This window comes from Mauremys mutica, chromosome 8 (genome assembly GCF_020497125.1).
Source record: "Mauremys mutica isolate MM-2020 ecotype Southern chromosome 8, ASM2049712v1, whole genome shotgun sequence".
NCBI classification, from domain to species: Eukaryota; Metazoa; Chordata; order Testudines; family Geoemydidae; genus Mauremys; species Mauremys mutica.
In genome coordinates, this window is record NC_059079.1 from 94,843,356 (window position 1) to 94,859,218 (window position 15,863).

At 41.5% G+C, this 15,863-nt stretch overlaps 1 protein-coding gene across 1 annotated transcript in view; it reads left to right on the plus strand.

Moving 5' to 3' along the window:
- NR3C1 (nuclear receptor subfamily 3 group C member 1) overlaps positions 1-15,863 on the plus strand; it is a 150,031-nt gene that overhangs the window by 83,400 nt on the left and 50,768 nt on the right. The window contains exon 3 of the mRNA XM_045027234.1: positions 9,569-9,732. Coding sequence (XP_044883169.1) covers positions 9,569-9,732 — 164 coding nt within the window. The remainder of the gene's footprint in view (positions 1-9,568; positions 9,733-15,863) is intronic.

The following is a 15,863-nucleotide window of genomic DNA, read 5'->3' on the forward strand; positions in this document are numbered from 1 at the left end:
GATTTCTGAAGAGCTAATTTCTCTCTACTCTGCTCTTCTCTTCTCTTTTTCCAGCCAGTCTTTCTTTCTGTCTTTTGTCTTTCTTTAGCTTTGCCTCTAAAGAGAAGCAAATAACATCTCCCCCTGCCTTCCCCCGCCCCTTGTTGTCACTTATAGAATCATAGACTTTAAGGTCAGAAGGGATCATTAAGAACATGATTATTGTTTAGTTTATGTAAGGTATCTCAACCCTACATATGAAGTGTATGTGTTAAATGATATATAAATTAATTGAAGTTTTCCCCTGCAAATGGAGTTCTGAACTAGGACCCTGAAATCCTAAAATAATAATTACAGGGTTTGTGAACATCATAACTGTACAGTTTGGAACACTTTCTTGCCTTTTTGCATGTGCCTTTCTGACACCTCAATTTTTTCTTCACTGAATTAGAAGCGAGTCAGAATTAACTGATTTTCTGAAGATCTAATAGATGGTTAAAAATATAATTATGCAATGAAAGGATAGGTTGTGAAATCTAATTTTTTTGCTCAGGTAGTAGGTGTTTCCTTCTTATGCTGCTTTACAGTAAGAGATTATGGGTAAAGATTTATATTAATTACACTACTAGTTTGTTAAATATTTACTAAAAATTGCATTTTGTTGCCTCAAATTCTTTGGTTTTCATTCATTGTGATCCATATTTGTGTGGCAAACAAAATACAATTTCACACAACCATGGAAAGGTAGCGTCTGGTAGTTCTTCATGCAGTCAGTAAATATTGTCTTTATCTGATGTAGCCTCACCTGTAATAGATGCCAGAAACCCAGATTAGACAGTAGAGTGCTGGCTATTGTTGTATTAATCAGTTTATTTTTTAGTTTTGTAAGTCATATTATCTCCTTTCTGTCTCATACTACATTTTTATATGGTATTCATAGAGCAAATGAGCCTTATTAAAAATTAAAGATGATGGAGCTGTTACTATAGAATGTGCTTGACATAGTCTTAGCATTCTCTATGAAAATTTATGAATGCTTCCGTGAAAAGAGTTATTGCCATGAATTTACAAAGTTTTAGGGAAGGAGAAGCAAGGCATCAGGTAACTCAATAATCTTTCGGTACTCAAATCTAGTTTAGGTAATTTGGTAACCCCTATTATTGTAATATCTGAACACTACCCAATCTTCTGTGAATTTATCCTCGCGACACCTAGCATGAAGTAGCGAAATACCATTATTATCCTCATTTTATACATACTGGCATGTCCACACTGGGGAAAAAGATGTATTTTTATCACTATTAGTTCCCACCTTGTAAAATGACACCTTTTTCTCTAGTTAAGTCAAGATCTAAATGACTTTACCAGGATAACAAAGGGACTTTGTGGTGGAGCTGGGAATTGAACCCGTTTCCCACGTCCCAGGTTAGTGCCTTACCCACTGGACTTACTCTCTGAAATCTCTGTGGAAATCAAACCTGTAATGCTTTTCTTCTCTCTACCACCCTGCACAACATAGGGAATTTTTTTAATCAACTTATTTGATGCCAGCAGTGTGCTTGGCACAGTTATATTTACCCAATGCCAGCTCCCTGCCACAAGGAGTTGACAATCTGAATCAAACTGGTAATGTTTCTTGTGTTGTGAACAAAAAAATCCTCAGACAAGTGAATGTTGGAAATGGTGAAACTATACCATTATACACAGACATCAAATTATCTAAATAAACAGCAAGCAGTGCCATCAGACTCTGGTATCTACTTCTCATGAACTTGCTTGAAGGAGCTCTAAAATCACTACATAACTGTCAGAATTGGAGAAGTGAAGATAGTTTGAGATATTCAAAGAAGGGTATCCAAACAAAACAAAAAAAAAGTCTGGTCATACATATGATTGCTGTAGGAGACTGTTAAACTTGGAGACACACACTCACTCACTCACTCACTCACTCAGTGTCGCAAAGTCCAGCACCGAACATCTAGGAGTTGCCTAGCGAGTGTGAGAGAGAATTGCAGGAAGAGAGGGCATAGTCTCATGGTCAAGACAGCTAAATGTCATCATGGAAAACTGGCGTTTTCTTCATAGAGCTCTTATGTGATGCTGGTCAAGTCACTCAAACCAAATTTTTCATAGGTGATCACTCATTGTGAATTCTTCCTAATTTTATGAGTGCCCAGCTTGAGACACTATGGTCTCTTTTGCGGAAGTGCTGAGCACTCACAGCTGCAACTGAAGAAAATGAGAAGTGTACTTGAATATATAAAATACTATATAATATTAAAGTACTCTGAAAAAGTAGGTCTTAGGTATCTCATATTTGATGCCCAAAGTTAATGCATACTTTTTTATGTTAATCTCGTTGTGCCTCAGCTCACCATCCATAAAATGCTGACAATATTACCCATTTATTTCATGGGGGTGTTTTGCATATCAGTTCATGTTTGTGAAGCACTCAGGTTTGGTAGTGGTGAGTTCCGTAGAAAAGCTCAAGAGACTATTCTGTGTTCTTAATAGTGTTTGAGTAGTGTGAAATAAATAAGAACTAAGGCCATACATTGAATAATGAAACTAAAACAAAATGGAATAGTTGCTTATTAATTGAACACCATCCATTCTGTTTACTTAATGAGGCAGGGTCTTATGGAAAAAGTGTGTGATCGTGTAATTATCATAATGCATATGCGCAAGTAGACTGAATTAAGGTTGCACAATCAGTCTTAATTCAGGCACTTCCTAATTTTAGAGTGCTTTGCCTTTGCAACTGTAATCTTTTTACCATCATTTATGTAATTTCCTACATTTCTAAAAAAGCAAACTGAAAACACAGAAATTCCATCATGTGACATCACGATGACACGCATGGTCATCAGCAGGATTAGTTACACTGCACAGATATCTTTCAGTTGAGCTAATGGAGTACATGGTAGCAGTTACGTTGTCACCCTCTGTGGATTAACACTGGTGGGAGTTGAAACATGCTTTGTTAGTGGCTTTTGCAGATCTATGCTGACAGGACTTGAGATACTTAGGTTCCATTCCAAGCTCCAGAGGGACGTGTGCTCTAGTGGACGCGAACTCTTCTGCCCATTCTCCCCAAGCTTGACCCCTTCTGCCCCATCCCCTTCAACCTGTCCCTTTCCCAGTCTCATACCAGCCCCATTCTCCTCATGTAAACAGTCCCAGTGTCCACTCCTGAGGCTTCTTGTCCTAGTCTCCCTTGCCCAGCCAGTCCCAGTTTCCCTTCTTTTAGCTCCTCGTCCAGTCTGTATCTCCTGTCACTTCCATCCCCCCTGGCTCCCAGTCAGTCTTCTTGCCCAACAGAGTCAATGCCTCTCCTCCAACTCCCAGACAGTGTCTCTTCTCTTCCCTCTAGTCCCCTCCTACTCCTTTCCCTCTTCTCTGGTCCAGACTTTGTCTCCCCTGCACTGGACTCAGATGGCTGCGTTGTCTGGGTGCTAGCAGGGCACACTGAGTGCACAAGAGGGACAGTCTCCCTGCCCTTGGTTCCACTGGTTGTGCAATGTAGTGCAGCTCTGTGCACTGCAGTGGTCAAAAAGGCTAACAGAATGTTAGGCACTATTAGAAAAGGGACAGAAAATATGATGCCAGTATATAAAGGGGAAAACAGGTGGCTATCTCCAACACCCTGGTTCTGTATGCTCCTGAAGCGCTGGTACTGGCCAGTGTTGGATACAGGATCCTGGAGTAGATGGATCATTAGTCTGACCCAGTATGGCTGTTCTTGTGTTATCCTGTCTGCCGGGAACATGACAATAATGAGGACAGTGTGGAAAGGGAGTGCATTTTAATGGGTTAACAGGTACTAGGATAATCACATGGGAATTGTTTCTTCAAAGAACAGTAAGAAAAGTAATTGCGACCAAGGAATTCAAAGAGGTTGTGAATATAAAGCTCATTGGTCAGCAAGTGCAAAAGCTAATGAGCTTAAGTTTTCTGGAACTGAGAGCAAATCATTTTACACTTAATCTTACAACCATTCAGGGAGTATATGTAGCATTTTAATGTGGCAGTAGGAGTTTAGTGCATTGTTGGGCCCTGTTTGTGTTATGGCAGGAAAAAGCAACTTTTTCATGTAATAGGAGTTTGCTTACATGAGCAAACAAGTAGGCATGGGAGCTTTGATCTTGCCTATGCTTGAAGACAGTGGCTCCTTTGATCTGGGAGGTACAGTGAGAGAATGCAAAAGAAGCATTCTCTATCCAGGTCCAAAGATAGACAGGTAATAGCAGTGAGTACACTATCAAAATGGTAGCCAAAATTGTCTTCTTTAAATGTCGCTCCCTCTTCCCCCCAGGAAAAGGTTAATCTGGAGAGAAAGAATGATTCCACAAGGCAGTAGAGGCCTTTGTTCACTTCCCAGCTTTGCCACAGACTTTCTGTGAGAGCTTAGACAAGTCACTTGATCCAGTTAGGTGCAGAATAAGACTAATAATACTTAACTAACCTACGCAGGCATTGAGGGTAAATTTTGGAGGGTCACTCTGATAGTGGGATCATATAATTTCATAGTATGGTCACAGACTACCCTGTTATATTTTCTCTATTACATTGGATAATGTCTAAGACCTTTTCAGATCATTCACTTCTCCAAACCCTAGCTGCCTTGGCCGTCACTGGCATAATTTGAGGTGATGGGGGAACTGCAGCTCCGTCTGTGTATCCAAGCCATTACCTAATTGTGGTTCTCCCTCTACATAAGATCAGAATTGAGGTTCTCTTTCTGTGGCATCTATTACTAATTGCCCTAGCTAACATTTCCAAGACCCAATTCAGGTAATCTTAGATGAAAGAAAGTATTAGAAATAGAGAGAAAATAACCATAATTAAATAAGCCCGTGTTGCTGAACACTATGGAAAAGGTTTGGTAGGTTGACGCTAAACTTTTTAAATAAAAGACAGAGTATAAGATGCCTGAAAATCTCATATGACATAAGGTTTTTATTTGTCTGGCACACAATTTGGAATTTTTTATCCCATTTCAGTGCTCAGGTCTCAGAGGTCAATCATTCTAACTGGATTTGCTGTTTTGTACATCCTGATTTGGCTATTTAAGTTCAAGCGTTAAGTTTCAGTTAGTGTTGGTGAGACTATTATCCACCATATTCTCTGTGGAAAGGAAAGCGTAGGTCCTCTATTTAGTGAGAAGGAGAGCTAATAATAGATGGCATCAGGTGTCTAATGCATATTTTGCTTCATTCTTCACTAAAAGGGTTAATGATGACCAGATATTTACACAATTAACGCTAACAAAGGAGAATGAATGCAGCCTAAAATAGGGAGATAACTGATTTAAAAGAATACTTGGATAAGTTAGATGTAATCGGAAATTAGTCTAGGCTTCTTGAGGAGCTAGCTGAACCAATCTCGGAACCATTAGCAATTATCTTTGACACTTCATGGAGGATGGGTAAGTTCCCAGAGAACTGGAGAAAGACAAACAGTAGTACCTGTCTTTAAAAAGAGGAATAAAGAGAACCTGGGGAATTATATACCAGTAAGCCTAAAGGATACTAGTAATAGCTAAGGTTATGTTTTAGTCACAGGTATTTTTAATAAAAGTCATGGACAGGTCACGGGAAGTAAACAAAAATTCACAGCCCGTGACCTGTCCGTGACTTGTACTATGTACCCCTGACTAAATCTTGGGGAAGGATGTGGCCTGGGAGCCCCATGGGTGTTCGGGGGGAGGGCCAAGACTCCCGCTGGTGCTGGGAGGGGCATTGGCAGGGCTGGCAGGCTCCCTACCTTGCTCCGCACCTCCCTGGAAGCGGCGACATCCCTGTCCCTTAGCTCCTAGGTGGAGGTGTGTCCAGGCAGCTCTGCACACTGCCTCCTCTCCAGGGGCCAGCTCTGCAGCTGCCATTGGTCAGGAACCGCAGCCAATTGGAGCTGTGGGGGCAGTGCCTGCAGATGGAGGCAGCGCGCAGGCCACGCCTCCCCCTAGGAGCTGAGGAATGTTGCCGCTTCTGGGAGTCCATCCCTCCTCCTACCCCACTGCCCCCCCCGAGGTAAGCGCCACCTTGACTCCAGAGAGATTACTGATGAACCCAGGAAGCTGAGTAGCAAATACCACTTCCTCAGCCACCCAGGAACCTGCATGGGGCATATCAAAAGTTTCTTCAGGAGGAGACGCTTTTCCCTGGGGCAGCTTGGGGTCTGGGGAGGGGAGGTGCGGCATGGCTGCGGTCAGCCTGTGGCTCCTCCAGCCAAGGGTGGAGGTGCTCGGTGCTCCTCTGGGGGGTGGGAGGAGATCATGGCTGCAGCCACAAGGAGGTGGTGGGGGTCTTGTGGCTCTGGCTGCATGCTGGTGGCGGGGCTCTGACAACGGAGGGGGGGGAGAAGAACAGGCAGAGTCCGGGGCTAGCCTCTCCGAAAGAGGGCTCTACTCGCTGTCGTCTATGCTCTCCATCCTAAATACAAAGGCAAGAAAACATCAGACTGTGATAGGAGGAGGCTGAGAGCCTCTGTCATAGGCTTATTTGTGTATCGGACAGTCTTCAGCCACTATGATGATTTAAAGTACTCCAGAAAATCATTGTAGAAGCAAATGGTGAAAACACCTCACTCAAGCACCATGTGCGAAGAGGGGCAAAGTAGATATTGTCTTAGAAAAAGTGGAGTGTTGAGGTTAGAAAGTGCCAAGTGGCCACGTGGTAATCACAGTTTTAGAAAGGTTTGAATTGTTTCTGTGGATGACAGTAGAGACAGATGCTGATAATAGCAGTGGTTCTTTCAGGAGCTTGCCTGAATATTGAATTTCCTGGTCCTATCTGTTGATCTTATTGTTAGAAAAATATTTACCATTAGTGAGGAAACAGCCAAATATCAAAATGAATTCGAAAACTAACTCCATTCCACGTACATTTTCCTGAATGGATAGTTGTACTAAATAGTTGACCTGTTGTTGAAGCTGAAGATTTTCTCCACATTAGGAAATGAAGAGGAATCTTTTTGAGCATGAGGGACTTGGTACTAAAAATGACTATCTCAATGAGAAACATTAAGTACCCCAAGGAAAAATATTTCTCATTTTCCGAGGTGTGGGGGGGAGGAGAGAGGAAAGAATCTTAGACTAACTTTAGAAATTACCTTCCATACTTGATTTCTGTCGGTTATTTGAGCAGTGGTTTGTAGGTGATTCTGCAAGGAGGGAAAGGGATACAATCCTTAAAAATGTGCAAAATTAGCAAATTAATGTGTTAATTATTTATGGGATGATTTAAAACTATACATTGTGTATGAGTCATGATTTCTTCATGCTGATATTTTGATTCAAACAAAGAGAGACTGCCTGTGCAGTGAACAAAAGTGAACTACAATAAAAGCAATCTCCTGGGTTAGGGTATTATCCTTCTCCCATTTCAAGTCAATGGCATAGCTCCCATTGACTTCAAAGGTTTTGGATCCAAGCCCTTAAAGAAACTTCTCCTTTGTATACAGTTTGCCAAAACGATCACTTTAAGTTGTCTGTGTTTCAGACAGAAGTTATGGTCTGGAGTTTGAAGGATGGGCAGGGGGTTAGGTGTAAGAAAATCAATAAATAATCATTAGAAAACCAAAACAGACCTTGAATAAAAAATGTAAATCTCTATTTTCCCCATTAGTTATTTATGTGAAAAGTTCTATTGGTTCCAAAACACTAATCAAAGCTACCTGTAATTTTTGAGTCCTGCTACTAAACATGTTTGCTTTCCTGTCTTTTGAGTTCAGTTATTATTTCGTGTCATCAAGATGCGTTGAGCTTTATTGTTGTTTTGCTTAATACTTTTCAAATCCATTTTTTAAAAAAATTATGATACACAGATTTAGCCTTTAACTGATCTGATTTCATTTTTCTCTGACAAGAACTTGGACTTGTTTATATTAATCATTTGATAAACAAGCATGTGGATTTACCTCCACATGGGATTTTTGCTTGTTTTTATTACTCTGTTTTGAGGCACACTAAGTTATTCAATAAAGAATCCTACTTTCTTATTCTACATTGCAATCTTTTGTTTAGATGTTCTAAGTAGTTCTGCATTTTGCTGCTCGTTGTTGTTTGTCTCAGTAGAATCTGTTTCTGACGAGTTTGTACTCTTTCTGCTCATGATTTTAATTTTTCTCAGCCAAATTTCCACATGTTCACTAGCTGCAACTCTTTAGATATTGACATTAATCCTGTAAAAGAGAAATGTTGTCAAACTCTTAATGTAAGCTTGTCATGGTTCTGCTAAATTTCTTTCCTTATTATTTTTGCATATAGCCCATAGTTTAATAATTATTAAACTATCTCTTGCTGATAACACTGACACAAACAGCTGTTGTGTTTGGACAGGAGACAGCCTGTCAGCAAAGCTTTCTGAATATAATTTTGCGCAAAAAAAACCAACAACAAACCACATTAACTATAGTTTAGTTCTCTACAAGAATGTTAGGTAAAGCGGGAGGTTAGAAGTGGAGACATTTGAGCATTCAAGGTTGATCTACAGTGGTGATCCCAACAGGTTAACTGTTCCCTGGTAGAAGAAACAAAGGACCAGCTACAGCAAAGGCCTCCTACTTGTTCTCCAGGTGTTTTTGTATGTATTATTATTAGTTGTAGTATTAGTATTAATTTATTATTATTTGTTTGAAAGTCTCTGGTTGTTTTGGCTGCGAAGAAAATCTTCAAAGCATGATACAGCAATATCTGCTGGAGAACCTGGAACAATACTACTTAGGTGTGACTTGTCCCATTAATTTAGCTGTTACTAACTTGGATGCAAATGGGATATTTTAATTGTTTCACGTCATTAAAATGTGTAAGAAAGGAGAAGTGGTATGAAGATTTATAAGTGTATTATAAAGTGGAGGTGGGCTGATGTAGGACTAGCTTAGGCAGAGAGGAGGGGGGAAATGAGGCTAAAATGCATAAATTAAGATGGGCAGGGCCTTTAGCAACTCATGGAACGGGCAGTGGCACTTAATTAGGTTTTATTCCTGAAACTACACTTTCAACAGTTTGGGAAATACTGATTTAAAGCAATATTTAAAAAAAAAAACTTGAGGATTTTACAAAGTATGGGGAATTTAGGGTAGAAGATTAAAGAGCAACAGGGTCTCACTCACTCCTACAACTCCCCCTCCTCCCTGTTAGGGATATCTGGGAACCTTAGTATTGTTAAAGATCTTAGTTTAAGCTCCTGGATCGAGTGGGTCCATTACTTCTATTAATACAGGGGTTAATTTTCAGTATGTATTAAAGTCTGGAAATTACTTGCTGACTTATTTGTTGTGGGAAACTAATTCAAGATGTAAAGTTCCATCCTGAATTTCTGTGATTAATTAGTAGACTGGAAAAAGAATATTGTTTTAATAATTACTCTGATATAAGCAATACAACATTTTAATACCTGCATATCACTGGGTACTTAATCCGTAACAAAGATGATCATTTTAACAGGTGTAAATGCAAAATATAATATGTAAATACATTAGTGAAGTTATTCAACATACGTGACTCCTCTTATGACTATGAATGAAATATGTTTGACATGGTTTTCCAAGAAGTATGACTGAACTTTCTTCCCTCCTATTTGTTTTTTAGCCCTGGAGTGAGATCTGATGTAAGCTCTTCTCCATCCACCACCTCAACAGCGACAGGACCACCTCCCAAGCTTTGCCTGGTCTGTTCTGATGAAGCCTCTGGATGTCATTATGGTGTCCTAACTTGTGGCAGCTGCAAAGTGTTCTTCAAAAGAGCTGTGGAAGGTAGGATGTGTTTTGAAGAGTTTATTATCTGTTAAAAATGATAAAATATATGTACAATCTAATGCCTCTGCAGGCATCCTTGCTGCTCCCTAGAATCCTATGGGAAATTAACAATTTCTTCTACAAATGCTGATCCCTATGTATATTCCACTGTGGGTACGCATGTACGCCATGTGCCCGGAGTCAGAGAATTTTGAAAGTAGTGTCCATTGGTCCGCTCATGTGCCCTCACTATCCTCAGTGTCTCCAACTGTGGAGGTAAAGACCGGAGCTGACCAACCGCCTCTCCAGTTCCTTCTTACCACCACATGACCTATGTGAGATCCTCCAGTGTCCAGATCTTTGTCTTCCTTTGTTCTTCAGTCTGTAAAAATATATAGTAAATAGTTTTGAATTTTACTCAATAATTTTAGCTAAGTTTTATAGTTAGGTAGTCCCCCTTCTTGGGGAATTACCCTCCTGTACCATGTTAAGGGTGCTGCACTACATTCAGGCCTGCAGGCTTCAAGATCTGTACTTGTTGCCCGTGCTCCTTCTCAGTCAGTGATGACCATCAGTGCTGCCTGTACTGCCACAGGGAAGCTTGTGTCATGGCACAGTGCAGTATCTGGTGCACTTTTCCCAGTAGTACCATGAGGTGCAGGAATTTGTCTTAAGAATCACTTAATGGAGAAAGCTATGAGATCACAGTCAGATCCAGGCTGGGGGACCTTCCCCGCAACCCCATTCAGCAGCTTGACTCAGCAAGGATTGTGTTTCCTACCATGAGGTCTGAGTTAGACAAGGGAATCTACTCCCACAGATCCATTGGGGTCTTGTCAAGAAGGTCGGGAGCATTCTCATAAACACGAGAGCAAAGCCTCCTCGAGGCCCACATCTAAGAAGTTGGATACAACCTTGCGTAAGTCGAGCAGATCTTCCCACTTAGCCCATGAGGACAAAGAACATCCTGAGTCTCATGGTCATGTCAGGAAAGCCCACACATCTAGTGTTCTCTCAGTACCAGAGCATGCTCTTGTAGCATCAGTTCATCCGGCACCAATTAAGCCTAAACACTGGGAACTGACAGCACCAACAGAGGGCAGCCATCAGGAGCTTCAAACACTGATAATACCAGATTTAACTTGCCTGAGTGTGGGACAGACTATATTTGCTTTATATTGTTGGTTCAGACTGACAGGACCTCTCACACTCCAGGGACAGCAGAGGCTCATGCACCACCTGATGACATCTTTGCTGTCCCTGATCCCCCTGTCTCCATCACCATCCGGTCCTTCCTTCATGAGTTGCAGCTTAAGGGAGGAGTGTGGCCCCCATCCCATTATCCAGCCATGGTTTCCTTCCAGCCGGACCATCAGTACCACTTATGGATCCACAATTGGCATTTTCTCTCTCAGTAGACTCTGAACCCCTGAGGAACTGATGTCTCCTCCTTTTGAGGCTTACCTTTCTGGACAAGGGACCTGGACTAGTCTGGAGCTAACCTGCACCTCAGCACCTACCTCACAGCTGTTGGCACCCCATGCTGTGGGGACCTCCACAATCACACTTTGACTTGTCTTACTGGCCATATTGGGGCCGTACCACTCTGTGGAGTTGATGTGATCCGCTAGGGAGTCAGTTCACCCTTTTCCTGCAAGAGGACATCCAGAGCTTCCGTCTGGAGTTGGGGGCGGGGAATATTCTGAGCCAGATCAAGCAATTCTTCTGGTACCGACAAAACTGTCCTCATCTATGGATGAAGCAGTTGCTCCAATATCTTCCCACACACACATCCCCAGTGACCGTAAGCACTTCCAGGTACTGTTATATAGAATGGTAGTGGCATTGCAGATCTCCCTTGAGGAAATTCAGTATCCCCAACATAAACTCCTGGACATCCTACAGGCCTTTGGATCCAGCCAAATAGTGCTTCCTGTTAATGAAGCCATTCTGGAAAAAGCCAGTGCAGTCTGGCGCACCCCAGCGACTAGTGCCCCTACCCCTATGAGAGCAGAAAAATGCTGGGTTTTTTTCCAGCCAAAAGGGGCAGATTTTCTCTTCTCATTCTGCACCTAACTCTTTTTGGTTATCCAATTTGCTATGGAGACTTCTAGACAGCAATACCCTAGGTCTACTCTGGTTGACAGAGAGGGTAAACACCTAGATTTATTAGGAAGGAAGGTCTTCACTTCTTTTAACCTTCAGTTCAGAATAGCCAATTACCAAGCACTGTTGCCTAAGTATGATTACCTGAAATATTCCAAATCCATGGACTTTATCAACAAGCTTCCCCAACATGACAGCTCCATTCCAGGCGCTCATTGAGGAAGGCAAGTCGCTTGCCAGGACCACTCTTCAATCAGTGGTAGAAGCAGCAGACACATCTTCAAGATAAACGGCAATAGCCATTGTCATGTGCCTTGAATCATTGCTTCATGCTTTGGGATTTCTCAGAGAGATCCAGAACATTGTGGAGAACCTGCCCTTGGATGAAACCCATCTCTTTAACCAGAAGATAGATGGGTCCTTACACATTCTAAAGGATTCCAGGGCCACCTTCCTCTCCTTGGGAATATATACAGTGTCCCCAAGAGAAAATTCCACAGGCAGTCATACAAACCTAAACCGTTGGCTCAACCACTTTACCACCAGCGGCCTTATAAGCCACCCTGTAAGGAGCCGTGGGTTCAGAAGTCTTGTTTCTCTGCACCTTCTGCCAGCATCAGCATCATCCCGCCCCCATCCAAATGATATTTTTGACAGGAGTTGAAGAGCTGCAAACATGATACCACCAACTGCTAATTCCCACACATCCTAGCACTCTTTTTCCAGACCTGGAGTGCAATAACAATGGACAAGTGGGTGTTAATCTTCATCCATTCCGATTATGCAATTGAACTTACCCCCTTGCTCTCTCCAAATCCTTCATTCTTGGCCCTTTTCAGGGGCCATTCTAATGAGGAGATTCTCAAACAAGAAATAGTCAGCAAGAAGCAATAGAGCGGGTTCCTCTTCAGCACCAAGGAAAGGGTGACACATCTTTTGGGACAGTGGTTCTTCAAATAGCTGTGCCCCTGCATCCTCCTCCTATTTGAGTACTGCTTATCAGTCACCCGCAGTGGAATAGACATAGGAACCAGCAGTCAAAGAAGAGAGAAAGTTGCTTACCTTATTGCAAGTGAAGATTCTTCGAGGTCTGTGGTCCTTATCTGTGTTGCACTACCCACCCTCCTTCACCTCTGCATTCTTGAATTTGTGGTAGTGAAAGAATTGAAGAGATGGTCAGTCTACTATACTCTTTATCTCCATGGTTGGAGCCATGAGGAGAGTGAGGATGCATGCACGAGCCAAGTGAAGCTGCTTTCAGAATTCTCCAACTCTGGGCACATGAAGCACATGCTTACCCACAGTGGAATACATATAAAGACCACCCATCTTGAGGAACTTCCAGTTACTGTAAAGTAAGTAACTTTCTCATCTCTAGACTATGTTTCCAGTAAAATAAAATTGATAGTGGTGTGAGTACCTAAAGCATGGAGTACATTTACATTTATATAACGCACCCTTTCACTGAGAGTGTGAGAGGGTTTATTGTTATCTTGGCTTGGTATCATTTGTTTTTGTTTGCTTTTCTTTCATTGGTTGTGGTGTTGGTGTCATTTTTATGTACTGTGTGTGTATTAATATGTGATAAAACTTATATAGGGCATGTGATTTTGAAGGTCAAAATTTAAGTATACCGTATGCCAGCTATGTGTGACATCCTATATGGCAATTGATAAACTTATCTTAAATGATCCCATAATAGTATTATAGCAGTTTTTCAACATTTGCTGTAAATAATAATGCTCATCAACCTGTTATATTCTGGAAATGTGCGTATATATTTTTTGAGATCACTAGATGACAGCATTGTGATAAATGACTGTCAAGATTTCTCCCTGATCCCAGGAAGGCAACAATTTAAAAAAAAAAAAAAAAAAAGAGAGAGAGAGAGAGAGAATAGATATGAACTTAACACGTGTTAGGCAGCTAAACCCTCCCCTCCCCCCCAAAAAAAGCACTGATATGATTTTGGGCTGCATACACAGCATTATGAAATGGACCAGATTCTTCCTCCTTATATGACAAGCAGAAAGATCTGAGCAAGTTGCAGTTGTTGGGGAAGTTGTTTTTTTTTTGTTTTTGTTTTTTTTTTATTTAAAAGCTTACCATAATTCTCACACCCTAAGCTACATAATGTCACTCCTGCCTTGGAAGAATCATGCTAGCTCTTAAAGGGCAGATGAAAAGGTTTGGTGTCTGATGTCTTGCTTGCAGCAATCCTTACTCAGTTTGAGGTGAATCATCCTAGCTGGCTACCCATCTTTCACAAACAATGCTAACATGGGGGGACATTATTCTCAACCAAAATATCTCTAAGGGCTTCTTCCTGGAAAACAGTGGGATACAAATCTGTTTCACACAGGTATGGGGGGCTTTGGTCCTAGAAATTAAACTTGCAGGCAAAGCAGTTCCCAGCTCTCTTAGTGATATAATGGGAAGCTTTTATGAAAACCTAAGGCTATTCAGAATTATCAGAAAAACTGTCTTGCAGTCCTGGCTCCTGCCAGACACTATAGGAAGGAATACAGATTTTTGGAAAGTTGAAGCAGTCTCTGAAGTATAACAGGAAAAAATACCACTTTGCAAGTGGTAGCTAGAACAAGGGCTGAGGTGACACCACTAGCTGCTATTAGTTGCCTCGGAGCTATCTGCATGGCCTCCAGCCAACCCTGTCTGGAATTAGACCCCCAATTGGTGCCAGACTTTTTTATTTTGGGAGCATATGGCTACCTATATCTTTGGTGAAAAATGTTGTCACTGGACATTGTCCAAAGGGGATACTCTGTGGAGCTGTGCAAGGATCATAGGAGGAACAACTTTGTTCTATTCCCAGTCTCTAGCAACCCCAAAGAAATGTCAGGACGTGAATGAAACTATCCATCATCTACTTCACATCAGAGACATACAGCCTATTCTGCGTGCTATTTTTAGCCACAGATAGTCAGGAGCACACATAGCAGAGCTCTGTCTGATACATCTGAATAAATACCTAAAGGAGGCTTATCTCCATTTCCCATTGTACTGTTCCATAGACAGTTGTTCTGGTGTGCATACGGATGGCAGTTTTTGGTGGGGTTGGGGATGGCTTCCCAAAGTTGATTCACCTTTACCTGTCCTAAGACAATTTTTCTTATCAGAGTTCTGTACAGAGAGAAAACGTGGAAACACACACAGAGTGATACATTTTCTGGAGTATTTCCTGAATTGATATCTGCTAGGCAGCCATCAATACATACATTCACCAACTTCTACATATTTATCATACTGCCTTTAGACCGTGCCATTTTTTGGCAGAAGTCTTCTCCATGTCTTAATGCCAAAGGGAAGAAGATGGAGGATATATGTAAAATTTCCTTTCTTCAGATAATAAGGTCCACAGATATAGCCCACACTGGAGACAAATGGATCATCCAGAATACAGATGGAAATTGAAATCCAAAGACTTGGATTTGTTTCATTAAGGAGAATTTCCCATTCTCTCTGCTATAGCAGAGATTGTTATGCTTTTTTCCTCAAAGAATATTTAGCCTAATCTGTAATTTAGAAAACTAGAATAAAATTATTCTGGCTGTGGAAGTTCTCTCAACTGACAGCAGCTTCTCTGGGTGAGGCATTCCTCTTCTGCCAGTGACTGACAGGTCTGGTTCGGCCTTCAAACTGCAAGCAGGCTGAAGTATCCATTATGACTGATCTGTGGACCTTACTACCTGAAGACAGGAAACTTTCAGGTAAGCACAGAATTTTCCTAGTATGGAATGCAGCATAACTGGGATGTGTGGATTGGGCCCACAGTTTGAGTATGTGACAGATTGCTGTTGACCTGTACTAAGTTATGTCACCTAATTTGTTTTTTGACTTCCTTTTTGTATCATATCTTGTGTCCTGTATTGGGAGCCAGCTTGAACTGGTATATGCATAGCTTGTTTTTAATGTATAACAAGGCCGGAAAAGGAGGAGATGTTTCTCACCTGGTGGAGAGCTGACATTAGGAAGAGTCATCCAGACTGATTTGCAACTAAATATAGCCTTTATACGGTATATTT